The sequence below is a fragment of the Nyctibius grandis genome, chromosome 7, assembly GCF_013368605.1.
Source record: "Nyctibius grandis isolate bNycGra1 chromosome 7, bNycGra1.pri, whole genome shotgun sequence".
Lineage (NCBI taxonomy): Eukaryota > Metazoa > Chordata > Aves > Nyctibiiformes > Nyctibiidae > Nyctibius > Nyctibius grandis.
This window is the reverse complement of record NC_090664.1, coordinates 40491867-40513722: the sequence shown is the minus strand read 5'-3', so window position 1 is coordinate 40513722 and position 21856 is coordinate 40491867. Positions and strand designations below refer to the sequence as shown.

General features: G+C 42.0%; 1 protein-coding gene across 2 annotated transcripts in view; it reads right to left on the bottom strand.

The window, feature by feature from the left end:
* MYO3A (myosin IIIA) overlaps positions 1–21272 on the bottom strand; it is a 135877-nt gene extending 114605 nt beyond the window's left edge. For both annotated transcript variants that reach the window (XM_068405047.1, XM_068405048.1), the window contains exons 1-2: positions 21105–21272; positions 16694–16828 (exon numbers count right to left, since the gene is read on the bottom strand). In XM_068405047.1, the coding sequence (XP_068261148.1) occupies positions 16694–16828; positions 21105–21272 (303 nt within the window). The remainder of the gene's footprint in view (positions 1–16693; positions 16829–21104) is intronic.
* Between the last annotated feature and the right edge of the window lie 584 nt (positions 21273–21856).

Here is a 21856-nt window from a genome sequence, read left to right as displayed (position 1 = left end):
TATGCTCCGCTCTTAAACACTCTTCTTTCAGAGTCAGCATAATCGAAGCCACCAGGCTTTACATACACAAGAAAAAAAAAGAAGTAATCCTCTCAAAGGAGGATTATTATCTGTTCTAAAACATTTGCAATAGCATTTTGTCTCTAAAAGAATGAAAAAAGGCGAGTAAGTGACAGTGCTGTGCAAAAGGTTTACTGGGCACAGCCCAGCTGAATTCCACTGCCAGCTCTTCCTGATGCAAACTTCATATCACATCATCCCAAAATTTGCGTTCTTTATGTTATGATATAATACATTTATAGCCCCATGAAGTTGCTAATGAAGAAATTAATGTATCATCTGTTCACATCTCCTCCCCCAAAACAGTATACAGCTGAAGTGGTATCAAGCTATGTTTTGGATACTGCAGTGTAAAGCAACTGAGATCTCAATTACCTGATAATATATTTACAACAAAAATCCTGAAGGAGCTTTAACTATAGCTTCACAGCCTGGCAATAGCATAACACAGCTGTATTTTTTTTTTTTTTAACTTAAATAAATGGAAGGATCATTTTACAAAATCAGAGCTAACCTAACTATGAAACTGAAAAGCACTGGTCAGTAAAGAACCCAGGACTTTGAGCAAATGCAAGAGGCAGCTTACCAAGACCGAACATTTTGATACAGAAAACTTAGTGCAATTCATCATTTTATTATACACAAGCAGCAGTGGTAAAAAAAAAACATTTAGAGTGCAAAACCATCCACTTGGTTATGGAGAAAAAGCAGGGCCTAAGTCTGGGATCAATAATGTCAATAGAAGTATTTCTACTGACTGCTGCAAACTTAGCTGAGGCTCTGGAAAACACAAAACACACAAAATCTCATAAGCAAATAGGGCAGCCTGCAGTAACAGTGGGCACTTCACAGCTTTTATTGCGTGCTCAGAACCGCGTTGCTTTTGTTCACTCTCCACCAACTTGGAAACGTTTCAAAGCATCTTTCTCTTTTGTACCATCATTTCTATACGATTCAGACAGTAGTCCCAGTACTATCATGTCAACACTACACATAATTCATTTTATGTCTGTGTTCCTAGATGAAGACAATAATTTAGTATAATTCACTGTAATTTAAATGACTGCAATAGAAATCTTCCCTATTGAGTTTGAAAGCATTGCTGGGGAAGCACAGATCCAAACAATGGGCCTTGTCTAAAGGCTCCTTTTACAAAAGGAGCGAAGCTGAAACAGGCTCAGCCAAATGGCAATTCCTCTCCTCTCAGGAGTGTGCAGGACAGGTCAGCTTAAGTGCTCTAGGAGTTACCTGCTTCTCTCTGGTGACTACGAAAGGAGCTACGGCAACTCAGTAACTGTCATGGGACCCTAAAGCAGCAAGAACATCCCGAAGGACATACCAAGACATTCTTACAGAGAATTTTTTAAGAACCAAAAGGACGCTAAACTGAAAATTATCTTTTCTTTTTTAAATAAACTACTGGAATGATTAATTCAGAGAGACTAGATGAGACAGAATTGAAATTAAAGTGCTCCATAAACCAATCTCTCCCTGCTCACTGTATCTGTGCAAGGCAGTTCCTTGCTTCCAGGGTTTGGTTTCAGCAAAGTCAGCAGCATTCTGAACTGCAACAAACGTTGATATCCTTTCTGGAGCCCAGGAAACTTCTTTTCGTCACCACTGACACCTGGCTGTCTGCTTTCTGCACATCCTGGCTCCTTGTTCCTTGCTGTAGTACTCTTCTCCCATAGTCTGCAAGGAGACCTCTCTCCCTACAGACAAGTCCATTTGCTCCAGTCACTCCCTTTATAAAGTGACCCAACATCTAAACTGAGAACAAACACAGCAAAATCATATTGTCTACCACATTTGAGTTTAAGCATTTAACCTTCAAGTGTCTGAAGCAAAAAGAGACAAGCCTTAGCCCAAGCACTCTTACGATGATTGATGCCATCCCCCACTAAAGCTAAAGGAGGTTGGGTTTTGGTTTTGGTGTTTGCTTTCTTTTTTTAAATAACGTCACATCTTTAGTAAAAATGTACAGAAAGCAAAGTGATGTTAAATATTAGAATGTGAGAGTCATAGCATTCATGTGCATTCAGTTACATAATGGAATGGTAAAATTCAGGCGTTTTTTTTCTGGTCTTTTGCTTTACTCCATGGTGGCAAAAATTGTTAGAGGTTACTCAGAAACAGCTTTTTGTATGTGCAGTATTCTCCAGCAAGGTGGGCCACAATGTATGCTCACCAGCTCTTTAAAAGATGTGGACTGTGCAAACCACATTGTAATATGAAATACACATTATGCAGAGAAATTATGAGTATTTACTAAAACTTCGAAGCATCAAATGATAGCTGTAGCCACACATCTTTGATCTTGAGAAAATAGGATATAATTCAAGAGTGAAAAATTGCTATAATTGGGAAGCAAAGAGGGACACATCAGAAATGGAGAAATCAAGGCTGATTCAGACATGTAATGGATCAAAATATTCAGTGTTGGTCTGAATGGAGCAATTTTAACCAAAGACATCACTGAAAAATGACCCATGTTGATAAATACAAAAAAGCAATTTTCAATTGTTTAATTTTTCTTCTATACATGTCATTTGGAAATATCTGATAATATTCGGACAAATGACAGCTCCCTGCCCCCCACCCCTCATAAAACCCAAATGGACCATTTTTTTTCCACTACGCTAATTTCCTGAAAGACTATTGTTTTATAGTAAATCTCCCATATGAAAAAAAGATGCATATCTGCTTCTTATTATAACTTATTATATATTCCATTATACAGAACTACTTCCATCAAAAGCTTTTTTTGAACTCCACAAACTTGCCTTTATTCCTTTAGATGGAAACAGATCTGCGTATAGTAACTGCTGTATCTAAAAAAGCATACTGTAAACATGCCAAAGGAAAATCCTAAATAAATTATTCATCTGTACACACCCCAAGGTCCTCTATTTCACGTAAAAGAGAAGTAACTGATATAGCGATGTCTCTAGTTTATCTCAGGCGTGCTCTTCTCTTTGAAAACCAAAATGAGACCATTGGGTCCTGCTTCTAGGTGTTCCCAAGGATCCCTGTGGAACTCACTCCAGCCAGCTCTTGTTACTCAGAGAGGCCTCACAGAAAAACACATCACTGAATGCTAAGGCCTCCTTGGAATTAAACCTTGCAAGAGAGGTCAAGGACAACAGAAAGGGCTTCTTCAAATACATTGCAGGTAAAGCCAACACTAGAGGCAATGTAGGCCCACTGATGAATGAGGTGGGGGTCCTGGAGACAGAGGATAAAAAGAAGGCGGAGTTACTGAATGCCTTCTTTGCCTCTGTCTATACTGTTGGAGGCTGTCCTGAGGAGCCCTGGACCCCTGCGGCCTCAGAAGAAGTCAGGATAGAGGAGGAATCTGTCTTGGTTGATGAGGGCTGGGTCAGGGACCAATTAAGCAACCTGGATGTCCATAAATCCATGGGCCCTGATGGGATGCACCCGCGGGTGCTGAGGGAGCTGGCGGAAGTCATTGCTAGGCCACTCTCCATCATCTTTGCTAAGTCATGGGCAACGGGAGAGGTGCCTGAGGACTGGAGGAAAGCGAATGTCACTCCAGTCTTCAAAAAGGGCAGGAAGGAGGACCCGGGGAACTATAGACCAGTCAGCCTCACCTCCATCCCTGGAAAGGTGATGGAGCAACTTGTTCTTGGTGCTGTCTCTAGGCACATCAAGGATAGGGGGATCATTAGGGGCACTCAGCATGGCTTCACCAACGGGAAGTCTTGCTCAACCAACTTGATAGCCTTTTATGAGGATGTTACCCGGTGGATAGATGATGGTAAAGCTGTGGATGTGGTCTATCTCGATTTCAGTAAAGCGTTTGACACGGTCTCCCACAGCATCCTCGCAGCTAAACTGGGGAAGTGTGGTCTGGATGATCGGGTAGTGAGGTGGATTGTGAACTGGCTGAAGGAAAGAAGCCAGAGAGTAGTGGTCAGCGGGACAGAGTCCAGTTGGAGGTCTGTGTCTAGCGGAGTTCCGCAAGGGTCGGTTCTGGGACCAGTTCTATTCAATATATTCATTAATGACTTGGATGAGGGATTAGAGTGCGCTGTCAGCAAGTTTGCTGATGACACAAAACTGGGAGGAGTGGCTGATGTGCCGGAAGGCTGCGCAGCCATTCAGAGAGACCTGGACAGGCTGGAGAGTTGGGCGGGGAGAAATTTAATGAAATATAACAAGGGCAAGTGTAGAGTCCTGCATCTGGGCAAGAACAACCCCATGTACCAGTAGAAGTTGGGGACAGAGCTATTGGAGACCAGCGTAGGGGAAAGGGACCTGGGGGTCCTAGTGGACAACAGGATGACCATGGGCCAGCAGTGTGCCCTTGTGGCCAAGAAGGCCAATGGCATCCTGGGGTGTATTAGAAGGGGTGTGGTCAGCAGGTCGAGAGAGGTTCTCCTCCCCCTCTACTCTGCCCTGGTGAGGCCGCATCTGGAGTATTGTGTCCAGTTTTGGGCCCCTCAGTTCAAGAAGGACAGGGAACTGCTAGAGAGAGTCCAGCGCAGAGCCACGAAGATGATTAAGGGAGTGGAACATCTCCCTTATGAGGAGAGGCTGAGGGAGCTGGGTCTCTTTAGCTTAGAGAAGAGGAGACTGAGGGGTGACCTCATTAATGTTTATAAATATGTAAAGGGCAAGTGTCAAGAGGACGGAGCCAGGCTCTTCTCAGTGACATCCCTTGACAGGACAAGGGGCAATGGGTGCAAGCTGGAGCACAGGAGGTTCCACTTAAATCTGAGGAAAAACTTCTTTACGGTGAGGGTGACTGAACACTGGAACAGACTGCCCAGAGAGGTTGTGGAGTCTCCTTCTCTGGAGACATTCAAAACCCGCCTGGACGCGTTCCTGTGCGATATGGTCTAGGCAATCCTGCCCCGGCAGGGGGATTGGACTAGATGATCTTTCGAGGTCCCTTCCAATCCCTGACATTCTGTGATTCTGTGATTCTGTGAATTTGAATTTTCCCACTCTTGCCAAAACTATCACAGAAATAACAACAACTCCAGTTTCCATACTCCTACCCATTCCTTACGATTGTATTATTTTTTTAAGACAAAATCTTCATTCGAATGGCGTTCAACAATTGAACTCTCAGCAGCTTCAATGACATGGAATTGCCCATTAAACTTTAGACACACCAGTCTAAGTCACTCCCACCATGTAAAGTTCCAAAAGGAGATTGCATGAGCAGCGTCTCCCCAGACTCTGAGCCTTCCTGCAGGCTGCAGGCTCTGAGGGTGCAGATTTTTTCAGCCAAACATCTTTCCAATATCAAGAACAAGCATTAGCTGCTTTGCAACACTGACAGCAGCTCCTCTCTCCCTCTTCCATGCACCGAGAGGTGCCATGAAGAGTGACAACACCATTAGCTGAGAAAGGAAAGAGATCAAACTAATGGAGAGAAAAATGCTTTACTGCCAGCCATCAGGACTCTTACACGGCACTGGAAATCTCAGCAAGAGACAAGGACAGAACTACCCGCCTTGCTCTGAGCTTTTCTTTTCCATGCCCAGCCTGCTTCAGCACAAACAGCACTCTGAAGAGGTAATCTATGCCTGGATGCAGAAAAGGAGCAGTGTCTGGTGAAGAGTCTCATTGTGTTGCCCACGCGGGGGTGACAGCACATTCTCACTGCAGGAAACATACCCGTCCCCTGCCCCATACATGTTGCAGGACTCCTTGCCCTTTTAGACCGGGATATGGGACTGCGGTAAATGCATTGCATCCCCGGTCAAGGAAGATTATCTAGATAAACAGATTTTTAAAAGTATTGATCTATTTACCTAGCGCAGAGAACTTATCAGTCCCCCTACAGAGCTCATAAAATCAAAATTAATGAGTCAGAAGTAAATATATTGTCACCTACTGCAAAATCTGAGACGAGTGTAAAAGTTGAAGAATCTCCCTCGGCTGTTTGTGGGTTTTTTTGTGGGGGGCAAGGGACACGGGGGGGGTTTGGTTTGGTTTTTTTAACAGTTTCTTGTCGCTTTTCATGTTTTACATCACCCAGTCTCCCAGCTCTCAAACAGCTGAAGCCTCACCCGTGTCAAGCCATACAACAGCAACAGAAATATTTGGATGACAGATATCTGCCTTTCTTTGTGTGTGTGGAGGTAGGAAAGGGATCTGAATTTCATAATACCTTGTTATGGTTGTCCTGATCCTAGAAGTTCATATTATGCTTCTGTCTATTTTAGCCACAATTTTTAAAAAATACCAACACCTAGGTCTTACTGTGGACAGTGATTGCTCCTCTTTTGTAGCAAACCACTCTGCAACCTAGAATTACACTGTTAGTATCTCAACTCCCCAGCTGAAAAAAAATCTCCCTTCCCAATGCAACTGGACCTGCTGACACTGACACTTCTTTAGATCACAGAATCACAGAATCAATCAGGTTGGAAGAGACCTCTGGGATCATCGAGTCCAACCATTGCCCTGACACCACCATGTCAACTAGACCATGGCACTAAGTGCCATGTCCAGTCTTTTCTTAAACACATCCAGAGATGGTGACTCTACCACCTCCCTGGGCAGCCCCTTCCAATGTCTAATGACCCTTTCTGAAAAGAAATTCTTCCTAATATCCAACCTGAACCTCCCCTGGTGAAGCTTGATTCTATATCCTCTTGTCCTATCACTAGTTGCCCGGGAGAAGAGGCCAACTCGCACTTCACTACAACCTCCCTTCAGGTAGTTGTAGACTGCAATAAGGTCACCTCGGAGCCTCCTCTTCTCCAGGCTAAACAACCCCAGCTCCCTCAGCCGTTCCTCATAGGTCAGACCCTCCAGACCCTTCACCAGCTTGGTCGCCCTCCTCTGGACTCGCTCCAACACCTCAACATCTTTCTTGAAGTGCGGGGCCCAGAACTGGACACAGCATTCAAGGTGCGGCCTCACCAGTGCCGAGTACAGAGGGACGATCACTTCCCTAGACCGGTTGGCTACACTATTCCTAATAGAGGCTAGGATGCCATTGGCCTTCTTGGCCACCTGGGCACACTGCTGGCTCATGTTTAGACGGCTGTCAATCAGCACCCCCAGGTCTCTTTCCACCGGGCCGCTTTCTAACCACTCTTCCGCCAGCCTGTAGCGCTGCATGGGGTTGTTGTGGCCGAAGTGCAAGACCCGGCACTTGTTCTTGTTGAACCTCATGCCGTTGGTCTCGGCCCATCTATCTAACCTGTCCAAATCCCTCTGTAGGGCCTTCCTACCCTCCAGCAGATCGACACTCCCACACAGCTTGGTGTCACCTGCAAATTTACTGAGGGTGCACTCAATCCCTACGTCTAGATCATCTATAAAGATATTGAACAGCACGGGCCCCAGAACTGAGCCCTGGGGAACACCGCTAGTGACTGGCCGCCAGTTGGACTTTGCCCCATTCACCACCACTCTCTGGGCTCGGCCATCCAGCCAGTTTTTAACCCATCGAACAGTCCACCCATCCAAGCCCCGGGCAGCCAGTTTGTCTAGGAGGATGCTGTGGGAGACAGTGTCGAATGCCTTACTGAAGTCTAGATAGACTACATCCACAGCCCTGCCCTCATCTACTAAGCGGGTCACTTTGTCATAGAAGGAGACCAGGTTGGTCAAGCAGGACCTGCCTTTCATGAATCCATGTTGGCTGGCCCCGATGCCCTGATCGTCCTGCGTGTGCCGTGTAATGGCGCTCAGGATGATCTGTTCCATCACCTTGCCTGGCACCAAGGTCAGGCTGACAGGCCTATAGTTCCCTGGATCATCCTTCCAGCCCTTCTTGTAGATGGGCGTTACATTTGCTAATTTCCAGTCAGCTGGAACTTCTCCAGTTAACCAGGACTGCCGGTAGATAATCGAGAGTGGTTTGGCAAGTTCATTTGCCAGTTCCTTCATTACTCTGGGGTGAATCCCATCCGGGACCATAGCCTTGTGGGTGTCCAGTTGGCACAGCAGGTCACTAACCATCTCCTCCTGGATTACGGGGGGTTCACACAGCCCCCCATCCCTAACTTCAGGCTCTGGGGGCCGAGTCTCCTGAGGACAACCGGTCTTGACATTAAAGACCAAGGCAAAGAAGGCATTGAGCACCTCTGCCTTTTCCTCATCCCCTGACACTACACTACCCTCCTCATTCAGCAAGTGGTGGAGGCTCTCCTTGACCCTCCTTTTGCTGTTAATGTATTTGTAGAAGCTTTTTTTGTTATCTTTAACTGTAGCAGCCAAATCAAGCTCTAATTGAGCTTTGGCCCTTCTAATCTTCTCCCTACACGACCTGGCCACGTCCCTATAGACCTCCCAATTTACCTGACCCTTCTTCCAGAGCAAATAGGCTCTCTTTTTTCCTTAAGTTCTAGCCTAAGTTCTCTGTTTAACCAGGCCTGTCTTTTCCCCGACAGCTTGTCTTCCTACACACAGGGACAGCCTGCTCCTGAATATTTAGCAATTCCTTTTTAAAGCACGTCCAGCCTTCCTGGACTCCTTTGCCCTTCAGGACTGACTCCCAAGGGACTCGGTCCACCAGCCTCTTAAACAGGCTAAAGTCTGCCCGGTGGAAATCTAAGGCAGAAGTTCTGCTCTTGCCCCTCCTTACTTCCCCCACTATCGAAAACTCTAACATTTCATGGTCGCTATTCCCAAGACGGCCACCAACCCTCACATCTCCCACTAGTCCTCCTCTGTTCACAAACAACAGGTCAAGCAGGGCCCCTCCTCTAGGGGGCTCATTTACCACTTGCATGAGGAAGTTGTCCTCCACGCATTCGAGGAACCTCCTAGATTGCTTCCCCTCTGCCATGTTGTATTTCCAGCAGACATCTGGCAAGTTGAAGTCGCCCACGAGTACAAGGGCCGGCGACCGGGCGGCTTCTGACAGCCGCTTGTAAAATGCCTCGTCCGCCTGCTCATCCTGGTTGGGTGGTCTATAACAGACTCCCACCGTAATGTCCGCCCTGCCGACCTTCCCCCTGATCTTCACCCATAGACATTCAACCTTGTCATCCTCATCATCTTCCTCAATTTCGACACAGTCCAAGCACTCCCTAACATACAGCGCTACCCCACCGCCTCTCCTGCTTCGCCTGTCCCTCTTAAAGAGCTTATAGCCATCCATAGCTGCACTCCAGTCATGAGAGTCATCCCACCACGTTTCTGTGATGGCAACCACATCATAACCTTCCTGCTGTACAGTGGCTTCTAGCTCTTCCTGTTTGTTGCCCATACTGCGTGCATTGGTGTAAACGCACTTCAGCTGGGCTAGCGCCCGACACAGGCCTGTCGCCCCTAGGTTCATTTGTGGTTGCCCTGGTCTTACCCCCCTCCCCCATCAAACCTAGTTTAAAGACCTCTTGATCAGCCCTGCCAACTTCTGGGCCATAACCCTTTTCCCCTTCTGACTCAGCTGTTCCCCATCCGGCATAAGCAGGCCCGGTGCCATGAAATCCGCCCCGTGGTCAACAAACCCAAAATCCCACCTACGGCACCAGTCTCTTAGCCACATATTAATCTGTTGTATTTTCATAGTCCTTTCCCTATTTTCACCTAACACCGAAGGTATTGAAGAGAATATAACCTGTGCACCTACCCCCTTTACCAAATGCCTCAGGGCCCTGAAGTCCCTTTTGATTAAATTTGACATGATTTAGATGCATAACTATACTTCACAGATAGGACATAACATAAGAGAGCAGAGGATTTCTTCTTATTTAATAAAAAAAAAAAAAGAAAAAAATGGATGCACTTCAGTTAATTACACCATATATTAGAATTACATGCGATACTGAAAAAGCAACATGATCAGAAACTCTTTTGTGTATAGTAGGTCAGTGAAGGATCCAAAACTATTAGCCACACAAGACTGGGGCATTAATTATACTAATTTTTCTCTGTCTGACATGTATGTAAATTGTGCTGTCAATGTTCATTTATAAATCTGTGAGGAAAATTTATACATATTTCATGAATTCTAGGGCGCTCTCTGTGACCACAGTTAGCATTTGTGAACATCTGGAAGCATCTGATTTGCTAAACTTCTCTCTGCAAACACCAGATACAAAATGCAACACCACAGCAAACTCACTCCAGGCCAGATGCAGCAGTGCAGATGTGTTGTTCAGCATTCTTCATTTTACCCGGGAATTACTGCAACACCTTCTTCTCTTGGTCTTGGTGAGTTCTTACATTGAACCAGCCACCTGCGACCATGCCACTCTTCTCTTGAACCCTCACGCTGGCTGCCCCTTCTCAATCACATCAGATGTGAGCTAGTTGCTTTTACTGTCAGGACCCTTAGCAGTCCTAATACCTTTCCTCAGGCAGCAACAGATCTACTCCTATCCTTGATCAACTCACAGTGCTGGCATCCATCATCAGCTAACTGCAGGCATAACGTGTTTTCCTTTCTGCTTTGAAGGAGCAGCCAAAACAAAGAGAAAACCACACCACTATCCTGCTTCAAATCCTCCTTAATAACTCTCCGGTGCTGCAAAGCTGACAAATGCTTGCAGCTGCTTGAGATCACAACTGACTTCTGTTATCCTCTTGGTTCTCCATTTCCAAACCCATTTGTTCTATTTCGCTTAGAGCTTTGATGTAAGTTCTCTGCTATGAAGGCTCACTTTTAGGATTGGAAAGGAGTGAATAATTGATACTCTATGTGTTCTGCTGGGCTCTCTATCTCTGCACAAATTCAAGAACGGTAAATCTTCTAAAGGATCTGCACAAAACCAGAAAGGACTTATATCAGGGGATCTCAGCGTGTTATATACTCAGTATATGCAACTGACTCACCAGACACTTGCAACTGCCCTTGTAATTGGCAATTGAGTAGGAACTACCCTGGTTTGCTACCCTGTGCTTATCACACAACAGTCTTCCTCAGATAGGTTCTCTGAAAGTTCTTAACCTGTTACAAGCATTTTGGCTAGACGTGCAAGCTTTCCCAGACCAGGCACGCCACTAGAAGTAATCTAGTTGCAATGGACTGACATTACCCTGGTACAGCAGGTTGGCAGTTTTGATATACTGGCACTTAATTCCTTTTTTCCATATGGGGCAACAGTGTCCTCACTCAGATTAAATAGAATCCACACCATGGGCTTCTACTTTGGCTATGCTAGCGAAAAGAGGATGAGGTGAACTGAAGCACTACAATTTTCTGTGTTCTAGTTTAATTCAAACACCTGAGAGCTTCCATTTACTGGTTTAATGGTTTTGCTCTTTCTGAAAAAAGCAACACAAATAGAAGTATCCCAAGGATTTAAAAAGATAATTTAGATATTTGTACATTTAAGATTTTTCCTCTTGATGTTAACTTTAAAAGATCAAAGTTAAGTAACAAATTTGAACCACTTCAGTCAAATTTTAAATTAGCAAACATAGCTGCCAACTGGATCACAATAATCCTTCATGATAATCTTTCTGTAATTCTTTTGAGTTACCAGTGTCTGGTTAGCAGGTTCAATTAATATCAAGAAACATCCAGAGGATTGAACTCAAAGTATACCACTTTTCCTGCAAAAATGTAGAATGATACAAGCTACTGATTTATTTAATGCATTTATTTTCCTATGTTATAAGGTTGAGGGAATGGAAAAGGCTAACATGCCACTTCTTTAGAGAAGCAGGTTCCAAGCACAAGCTATTTTACACTTTCACGTGATTTCTCTGATGAAGACTACACTAGAACAAGAGAAGGCTCTACACGAGAATGAAGATGAATCACGTTCATTTCAGTCTGGACTGTGTATAACCAGCACCTGTACAGATTGCACTAGCTACTCAAATACTGTTTGTGAAGGTACGTTTTAAGTAACTGGTCAGAAAACAGAGCGTGCCGTCCACTGCAATGTAACATATTCCTCCTTGTCAAATGAACAGGATTCTAAATTTCTTACCACACACTGAAAAATATTTTGATTTGGAAATGTTTTCATAATGTTAAAAACATTATATTCTAGTATGTGGAATACTGTAAGTAGTAATAAGTAGGAACATCTCCCTTATGAGGAGAGGCTGAGGGAGCTGGGTCTCTTTAGCTTGGAGAAGAGGAGACTGAGGGGTGACCTCATTAATGTTTATAAATATGTAAAGGGCAAGTGTCATGAGGATGGAGCCAGGCTCTTCTCAGTGACATCCCTTGACAGGACAAGGGGCAATGGGTGCAAGCGGGAGCACAGGAGGTTCCACATAAATATGAGGAAAAACTTCTTTACGGTAAGGGTGACTGAACACTGGAACAGGCTGCCCAGAGAGGTTGTGGAGTCTCCTTCTCTGGAGACGTTCAAAACCCGCCTGGACGCATTCCTGTGTGACATGGTCTAGGCAATCCTGCCCCGGCAGGGGGATTGGACTAGATGATCTTTCGAGGTCCCTTCCAATCCCTAACATTCTGTGATTCTGTGATTCTGTAATGACACAAAAATTAAAATTGCATGCTCTAAGAGAAGACTGTATAGCATGACAGTATCATCATCAGGTTTACTGTGTCTGTAAATGGATACTAAATAGAATAGTCTGAGACATCCTTAATACATGCTCTCCATGGTTGCTGGAGAGCATGAGGGAAATGGACTGCAAAAACCAGACAGACTCTTCCTGAACAGCATCTTCTTGTGCCACCATAGGAGATAGAATGCTGTGCTACATGGACCATTGGTCTAACTCAGCAGGGCATCGCAAATGTTCTTGAAGTGTTCATGTACACACCAGGAGAACCAAAACACCTAACAAGAATGCTTTGACAGTCTTCTTGACATTCAGCACAAAGGGATTTATTTCTATAACTTCCTGGTGACTCCACCTCTCCAGAAATGGACATACACCTCTCCAAAAACAGAGAGGTTTCTACAAAATGCTTTGATATTACAAAACTGCATTTTTAGGTGGGAAGTTGCTCCACCCAAACTTTTTTCCCCTACCAAACTAAGTTTTAACTCATGAAAACAGAATCTTTTTTTTTTTTTTACTATAAAAATAATGGAAGTTCCCTCTATTTCCTAAGCATAAAAATACATTAAGTATGATAAAATATACTAGCTTACTTATGTGACTCACAAACCCAAATCCATCTCAAATATGGCATGCATAACTATGTGTCTTTTGAAAATGGACTGAGATGCTTCTTAAAGTTCTGCCTGGTTTGTGTAGGAAATGAACAACAGAAATATGTTGCATTACGATTCTCGGCCTCTGGCTTAGAGTAGCAAGTAAAAGCTGTGTAAGACCTACCATTTACCTTGCTGTGGTATTTTCAGCCTTCACTCAGTCTTGACTAGGTTTTTCTTTGCACCAGATCTCAGGCAAGGGCTGTGCCACTTGTTCTCTGCACCTGCCCTTGAGCTACATGCTCACCTGTAGGGCCTGATATGATTTATCTCTCTGCTCCGTCTTCCATCAGCTGATTTCCAACTATCTTGGATCTATTCCCTTCTGAACTAACATCCAGAGCATAAAGAAATGGGCTATAGCACACTCTGCCTTAGTTGTGTCATCATGCTGATGTCTGCTGACATGAAACTACGCTGATTCATCCCAAGTATAATATTCAAGTGGTTTCTTTTCAACACAGACTCAATAGGCCAATTTTTTCTGCCTGCATCTCTGGACACACGTGACAAGGCTTAATACACCTGGCAAGAATCCTCCCTCCAGCAATATTCTTTATTAAGAGTCGTGATTAGAACAGCATCCACACAGGGGCAGACGTTCAGCCTGAGTGCAGCCTACAGAGAGAAGGGCATTTCTGACCTGAGTGTCAAGAGTACTGTTATTCCGTACAGATATGTTCCTGTTTCACATTCATTCCTGTAGGTGGTTTCCTTAAAAATGCTGAACTGAGAAAGTCAGGTTACTTTACTAACAAAAAATGCTAACAATGCTTAAAGCTCTCTTATTATTAGTTTTCCTCTAGTTTTTAATTTTATGATAATTCAAGTATTTGGGACTAAAATCTCTCAAGAACCCTTTACAATATTGTAGGATAGTCTTTGTAGCTACTTGGTCAGTTTTGGCCTCAAAACTGTACCTCAGCCACTTACCTTGGCCTAGTTCAAACCTGATTAGCTTCTTTTCCCCAAAACCCAAACATGATCAAGTGCAATACAAAACAGCTACCAAAAACTATGGGGGTATGTCAAAAATCATCATACTGTGTAAACTAAAAAAGGTGTAAGAATTGAACAGTACAGTTCATATAACCAACGCTGAAGACTGAGTTAGAAGGAAAGAAATCTGGCAACAATCTTTCTTTCCAGAATGGCTTGCTGTTGATACATTGCATGGGACATGTCTTAAAGAGCTTAAGATTTTTTTCCTCTAGGAAAAAATGATTTAATAATATCTACATATATGGATTCAAACACTCCACAGTAATTTTGTTGGTAAACTACAGTGGTGGCTCTAAGCCCATCACTAAATGCTGAGTTTTGCCATCTATCACAACCCATTCCTAGTGGAATTTGAGAAACCTTCCCTCCAAAACCTCCTGCCCAAGACCCCACCACAGAACACAAAAGCAGAGCAGAGCAACAAGCCCTACTTTCAATGCCCCACTGCTCCTGTAAGCTCTTCCTGGCAGCTGCAGCTTCGCAGAGATCCAGAATACCACAGTGCACAATAGTCTGCATTTGATTCGCTACTTTTCCTCTTTGACATCATTTTGCATTCAGATACTATGGAAGCTGCTTCAGACTATGCAAACTGCAGTGATCTACACTGTTTATCTTTCCAGTCTTTGGGAACGTATCAACAGGCTAGGTGCTGACTGCAAAAGGTCCATCTTTATTTCAGAGGATCACACAGAATTTTCTGGGATTAGTTGATAGCTTTTTTGAGAGAAGGAGATGAGAAAGATCTCCTCCTTGGTATCAAACTCTGCAAATTAAATTTCAAGACTGGATTCCCCTCTTCAGAGGAAGCAACAGTTCTGAAGTGAAAATGCTCTTTTATGATAAAATAAATTTTAAAAACTTCACAAAACTCAAAGCTATGGAAACAGAGGTCTCTGGAAGCTAAAGCGAAGACTAATCACCACCTTTATTAATTTAGACACAAATATATTGTTAAAAAAACCCCAACAAAACAGAATGGAGATGATGAAGATATCTTCACTCTTATAAACTGCAGGACACCTAAATAGCTACTGTGAAAAACAATATGCAACGGCCCTGTAAAGCTGCATACAAGCTGAAAGGAAGGTGACACTTCAACAGAGGAATCTGTTCCATGACAGTTTTCTTTCACAAATACTGTTATTAAAAGGAAATCTTCACCAAAGTCACCATTGGAATTTATTTTTCTACTTATGCGTATCTACGTGTACACACACCAACTGAAATCCATTGCATTCATGGATCTACATACGCAGTGACAGAAAGCATCCAAGACTGTCTGACACACTCCATACTGGCACTTGCAAATGTACAGCTTGGCATGCAAAGAGTAAATACAAAACCTATACTCCAGATGTAGGCTTGTGTTTTTCACATTAAGAAAATAAATCCATGTGAAATATAAAAGGTAAAATATAAACACTTGACTGTTTCCTCGCAGTCTGTTCCATCCTGGCTGTTTGGCACCCATCCTTTACAGGCCAGAAGTTTCACAGATGGAGTTTCAAATGCCCAGCAGACACAACAGAAGCTAGATTTTCAAAGACACTCACCGCACAAAAAGCTTACATCTTTTGATGTCAGTATAACCTACTCATTTATTATGATTTCCAATGCAAACTATTCTTAAAAACATCTTCCCAAAGCAAGCCCAAAGAATTTGGAAAAGCTTTTAGAACTTAAGCATTTTTTAGAGCTTGTTTCGAGGATTAGATACCATTGTGTCACTGAGGTATCTGGCAGGAGATTTGTATTTACTTACCTGACAAACCATAAAATACAACTAATTCTTCAATCTCAACCTTATCAAACACTGATCAAACATCAGCAAGAGCCTTGATTGTTATGAAAAGCACACTATTCCTGTCAGAGACATTCTTCTTCATTTTCCTCTGGGGAGAGGAAGAAGTTTTTGCAGAACAGGTTCTAGTGAATCTATGAAAACAGTAACAATCAAGGTCTTTGCTCCTAGATTAGTCAAAACTAAAGACTGAAACACACAAATTACAAGCCTTACCTTACTCTGACTCCATTTGAGGAAATCCTGCTGCTTTCAACAGTATTTGGGCAGTAGCCTGTTTTTATTGGCTTATTTATCTATTTGTGCATTTACTTGCACAAAAAAAGTAATTCCATTAATTAATTTCTACAATTTCCTTTAGGAAAAAAATCATCATAGTGGTTTCTTTAACTGTTATGTCATACCTTAGTCATATTTAAAGAAATTCTACCAGAAGACTTCCATGACAAGCCTTTCACCAAAGAAAGATTGTAGGTAGCAAATCCTATGAAGTCCTATTAGAATTTATATCCTAATACTGAAGGCACAGCACTATCAGTATAATATCAAAATAAGAATGCTGAACTCAGAGCAGACCATTAATTCAGAATACTAAAAAGACTGAACAGCAGTATTTATCACTTCACATGCAACCACTCTAAAGAAAAACATCAAATAAATGACTTGCATCTCATTCATTGAGTTTATACTCAATACAGGAATGCCAACTGGAAGAAAACTTTTATTTTTCTCAATTATTTACCTCAAGAACTAGCCAAAGCTGGTCTCCGTTTTTCACATCTTTCTTATAGTACATGCCGTAGAATTTGACTACGTTGGGATGATCAGAGAGCGCTTTCAAAATGTTGTATTCGGCTTCAATTTCTTCATCAATATCCTAGTGTCACAAATGAGAAATACATAGCAGTTGAATAATGACAGACATTTAAAAAACCCAACACATAGCATTTTCTGGCTATTAACTGTAGTTTGAAATAATGCAAAGAAAAAAACAAACAGAACATGAATGTACCAATTGCAGGGTTACAAAGCTTGGTTCTGTTCACTCAATACAAAAGAGTCGTCTGTTTTTTTACTTCGTCTTTATCTATTTCAACTAATGAACACACTGGGTATGACAGAGCAGCCCTCAGGAGAATGGGGAAGAAGCATTTCAAGGCAAAGCCAGTGCAATCCACAAGTGGGTAGGTATGCAGTTGCCTCCAGAAGTCACATGTTACTTCCCTAGTCTCAAGGGTATCCACAGCTAGAGCAGGTGCAGCTGGAATTACCTTCTATCCCTCTGTGCACAAACAAGTATGGCTGCAGCCACATCTTACTCATTTGTCATCCCGCTTTCTAGAATCATCTGGGAATTTTTCTCATTTTCTACTGTCATAGAAATTGGTGACATCCATGAGCTCTGGCTTCTCCTACTGAGCTATAAGAGTTGTGGCTTTTTGTCAGTCTTTCGTTACAGACCTTGGGTTTCTTACACAGCAAGGGAAATTCATTTGGAGGTGAGAGATGAGGACAAGTTTTGCCAACACATGCACCGGGAGCTGTGCAAGCCCTTTCAGACCAAACACGGATGCTAGCAATGGTGGGCACTGGATGACTCAGGTAACCCCTTCCACCTATGCACTGGAATTGCTCAGTGAGGGACACTATCAGACTGTGTTTCAGTCATGCTGATAAAATACTCAATCCATCCTGGCCACAGGTAAAGGCAGAACCGCTGCAGTCTTTTTCCCCCATTGTTCAGATCTCAAAAAGTTGTTAACATTCTTGTTTCCGGATTTAAAATATTTTTAATATAATTTGCTATTTACACCCACCCAAAAAGAAACAGAAATGAAAAGTCAATTCTAGAGGAAGGCTACCTATGAACTCCACTATCCATATGAATGGATTTCATACCAATGAAAAAGCACCTACTCAGTGCCTGTCTCACCACTGCCAAATAGAAGTGACCATGGCAAAGGGATGCTTTGTATTCCCAATGAATAACACTCCTCCTCATTTTGTTCACCACCAAAGGCATCTGTCCCTAAGAGGACTTTGCTCACTTGTTTCTTACACAGGTCTCTCCAATGCTAAATCCAAATCAAGGTCCTCATATTAGCCTTTTGTCTTGAGACCAGCATGATGGGTCTCGAAGAACTTTGACCATCACCAGTATCTTCAGGATTCGGGCCATTAAACTTTCATATTGAGAATACAAGAATAAGTCTTCTCACAACCAAAGGTTTTAGAGATTTTTTTTTACTGGAGTAGCTGAAAAATAATAGCAATTTTCCTCTTTCAAAAAAAGGAGGAACTCACTTTAAGTTAATTTTCCCATAAACACAACACAGAATACAGCCAATAAAAAAAAAAAAAAGAGATGCAAAGAAGGAAGAAAGAACCAATTCACCGAAGGTGGCAGAAGAAGGAAGGGGAAAGAGTGGAAAATAAGAAGGGATGAAGAGAGAAAATGCATCTGGCACAAACAAAAGGTCAGATCATAAAGCAAAAGAAACCCCACAGAAAAAACAGAGTCAAAAGCCAAAAAACTACACACAAAACATATAATAGCCCTGTCTGCCTTGGGGAAATTGGAAGAGAATTAGCTCACTGTCCTACTGTGATTTAATAGAGGTTTCCATCTCCTGAGGGGTACTCAGATTTTATGAGATTTTTACTATCATAAGGAGATATTAAGAGAGAGAGAATGAAATGAATAGAATACTCATTCTGTGCATACTAGAAAGAAAAACCTTCCTCTGCATTTTATGAAAGAAGAGAACTTGGAATATTTGGTTGAATTGAACATATTTACCTGCATAAGAGTAACCTCTTTTAGAAACAGTACAGGAAGCATTTTCATGTGAACTTAAACATAGAAGAATTTGGCTAAAGAGCCCTAAAGTACAATGGTATTTAGTTATAGCTCTGAGGACAAGACCAGAGCATTCTCAGTTTCATCTTCATATATTCTCATTTCAACACCTTCACTTTCCTGTTTCAGTTCCAAAAAGCTGCGCTGTCATGCAACACAAAGAATCTGAGAGCTCTAAAGAATTAAACATGAAATGCTTATTTCAGTCTCACATCACCCGTAATAATGTAGTTTCCCAGTTTAATTTGGAAATATCAGTTAAACCAAGTGATATAAACCCACATTTTTTTTGCTTGTTTTTTCAATCTACCTCTCAAGCGGCACAATTCTGAAACGATCTTCAAATAAAAAAAATGTAAAATTTAAAAAACAAAATATGGAAAGTATCGTTCTTCATTGCAAGTGCTCCCTCTGCAGCCATTAATAATATTTTCAGTTTAAACAAAAAGAACTAGTTTATTCCTTTCACCCTATTTCTAATATAGGATTGTCATTTTAACAGTAACATGGAGGTACAGCAGCTACTCCAGACATCCTGTAAACAGGAGTGGGGCGGGGAGGGGGGGAGAAGAATAGTATTCTTAGATTAAAAAGGAGAATATATTCAGTTAAAAGATTCAAGTCTTGGAGTGTGATGTTGCCTGCATTAATGACTTCCATTTTTCTATTAAAATAAGGAATCTGTTTTCATCAGTTATGCCTTTTCCATTCTTCAATTTCTTATTGCATCTTTATCCATAGTATTTTTTCTGTCTTCTTTACATTCTACTCCCTTGTCTCCTATTTAACCTATTTCTCTTTCTCTCTAGCATCAGCTTTACTACCTCATCTTTCTTCCTGTCATCATCCTTTATCCTTTTCCTCCAACCTCCAAAGTGTGCATAACATTGAAAGTTTCCCCAATGCCTTCAGTAAGCCCTGCCACAGCCAGCTGATGCTTAAGAATCATTCCTGAACACTTGTGAAACAGAAGAAAGCAGAAGCATTTCCTGCCATACAGGCATTTAGACAATCACCAACTGCAAGAAAGTCCTGCCTACTCATTGTAAGCACAAGACCCTTGTTTACAGAAAGCAACAGAGTCAAAACCAGAGTTTCCAAAGCATTTTAATTCATCAAGATCCTTATCTCTTGGCTGCAAATCATGTCTACTTTGGGAGAGGGTACGTGATATTGAATTGAGACGAGCCTCCTTTTGTTGCTTTGAAAGCATGGTGAAATAAAAGGCAGAATTAACAAGAAACACAGCAAAGATAATACAAGACGCTATGTTTTCACACATTTCATGGACTTACGGGCCATGGGATCATAATTTGACACTGTGTGATATGCAGGGTAGACAGAGCCCTGTGTGGCTGTGCAGCTCCAGACCTACAGCGTTTCACATGGCATGATGTGCTCTTCTTTTCCTGCCCAGAGATCGTGCACCGGAAACACATGCCTCAAAACCCTACACTGGGAGTACAAAAGTTGAGCTCAATGGGGCTGCTTGAAACAGGAATGGCTCCTTGTCCATGTTTTGTGGGTTACTGTTCCCAAGAAAAATCCCACTGAAGTTAATGGAGTATGCCTTTACAAACCAGAGTGATGTTCTTACTCCCTGAGCATTAACCTGCTACCCAACAAATGTCAGTTATTGAAAACAAAAACATACTCTACAACATAATTCCACCTACATGCAAAGCACCAGGTGACTGGGAGGAGCTACTGCCTTTGTATTTTCCATTTGAAAAGATGGATCCCTCTGTGATATCTACGTATTTTGGCACATTCTGAAAACGCAGAACCAACAATAACAATAAAAATAAAGTATGCTATTTTATTTTTAAAGTGTCACTCATAGCATGCAACTCAGCTAAAATCATGTACTCAAAAAAGATGCTTGAAGGTACATCTAAAGCACTTAAAAGTACGTAACTTTCTTACGGGCTAGTATGTAAAAAAAAAAAAGGAAAGGCAACAACAGTAAAAACAGAAGCAGCTGGGACTTCTGGTACTGAAAAGGAAAATAATCATCTCTGCTTCTGAAAGTAAGAGATTAACAAGGGGGAACCAAAAGTAAAACTAACAAATTGTAGGTATACTTCTGACTTCTACAATATGCAACCACTTCCAAGATCACTTATGATACGAAAAATGCACTGATAGCTAGCCTGATACTTAGCAGGCTGAAGCAGTTTATTTCATGATCACTTCTAATGCAAATGATCTACACCAAGATTAAAAGAAAAAAAGACTACATAAATTCACTTACAATTAAATAAGCACAAACCAAGTAATTTAAGTAGCTTACATGAATAGGGTCCAAAATTTTGACTGCTGCTTTGCTGCCATTTTTCTTATTTAACACCTTGAAAACTTTTCCATATGTTCCTTTGCCAATAGTCTCAATTATTTCCCACGTGTCTGAAGGATCAGGAAAGCTATCAAATATTATTGTTTTCCCAGTCAACGGAAGCATCTCAAATGATGGCTCCTAGGAAAAAGAGATTTCAGTGTTCACTCAACAAATGGTTAATAGCAATTGGTTTCCTACAAATGCGAAGAGAAATACACATTCCAGTCTCAAACACTAGAAATGTTTTTGCATGTAGTGTGCATGCGCTGAAAGCATAATGAACAAGAAATGCTGCACTTAATACAGGTACGTCCAGTCAATACAGTATCAAATGAAGGGAAATTCAAATAATAATTTGAACTAATTTCAGTCTTGAGTGAAGTCAGTAGAAGCTTTCTCACACACTTCAATGAAACAAAAATGTCACTCTGGAATTTTTTGAAGGGCAGAGGAATGGGAGTCAAGTTCATAAAATCCAAAAGAATTTGGCTCCATTATGAAGAATCAGGCAAGAAGGGAAAAAACCCACACACAAAACAAAACATGTTAAATAGTAGCATTAGGTTCATTCAAACTTTTACAGCAAACGGACAGTTTTATAATCCTACTCTTGCCATTTGAATTTTTATATAGATCTCATAAGGCCAAGCAGATCAAAGTGGCAGATCTTTTCACAATATTATGGTCTTCTGACAGCCAAACATTCA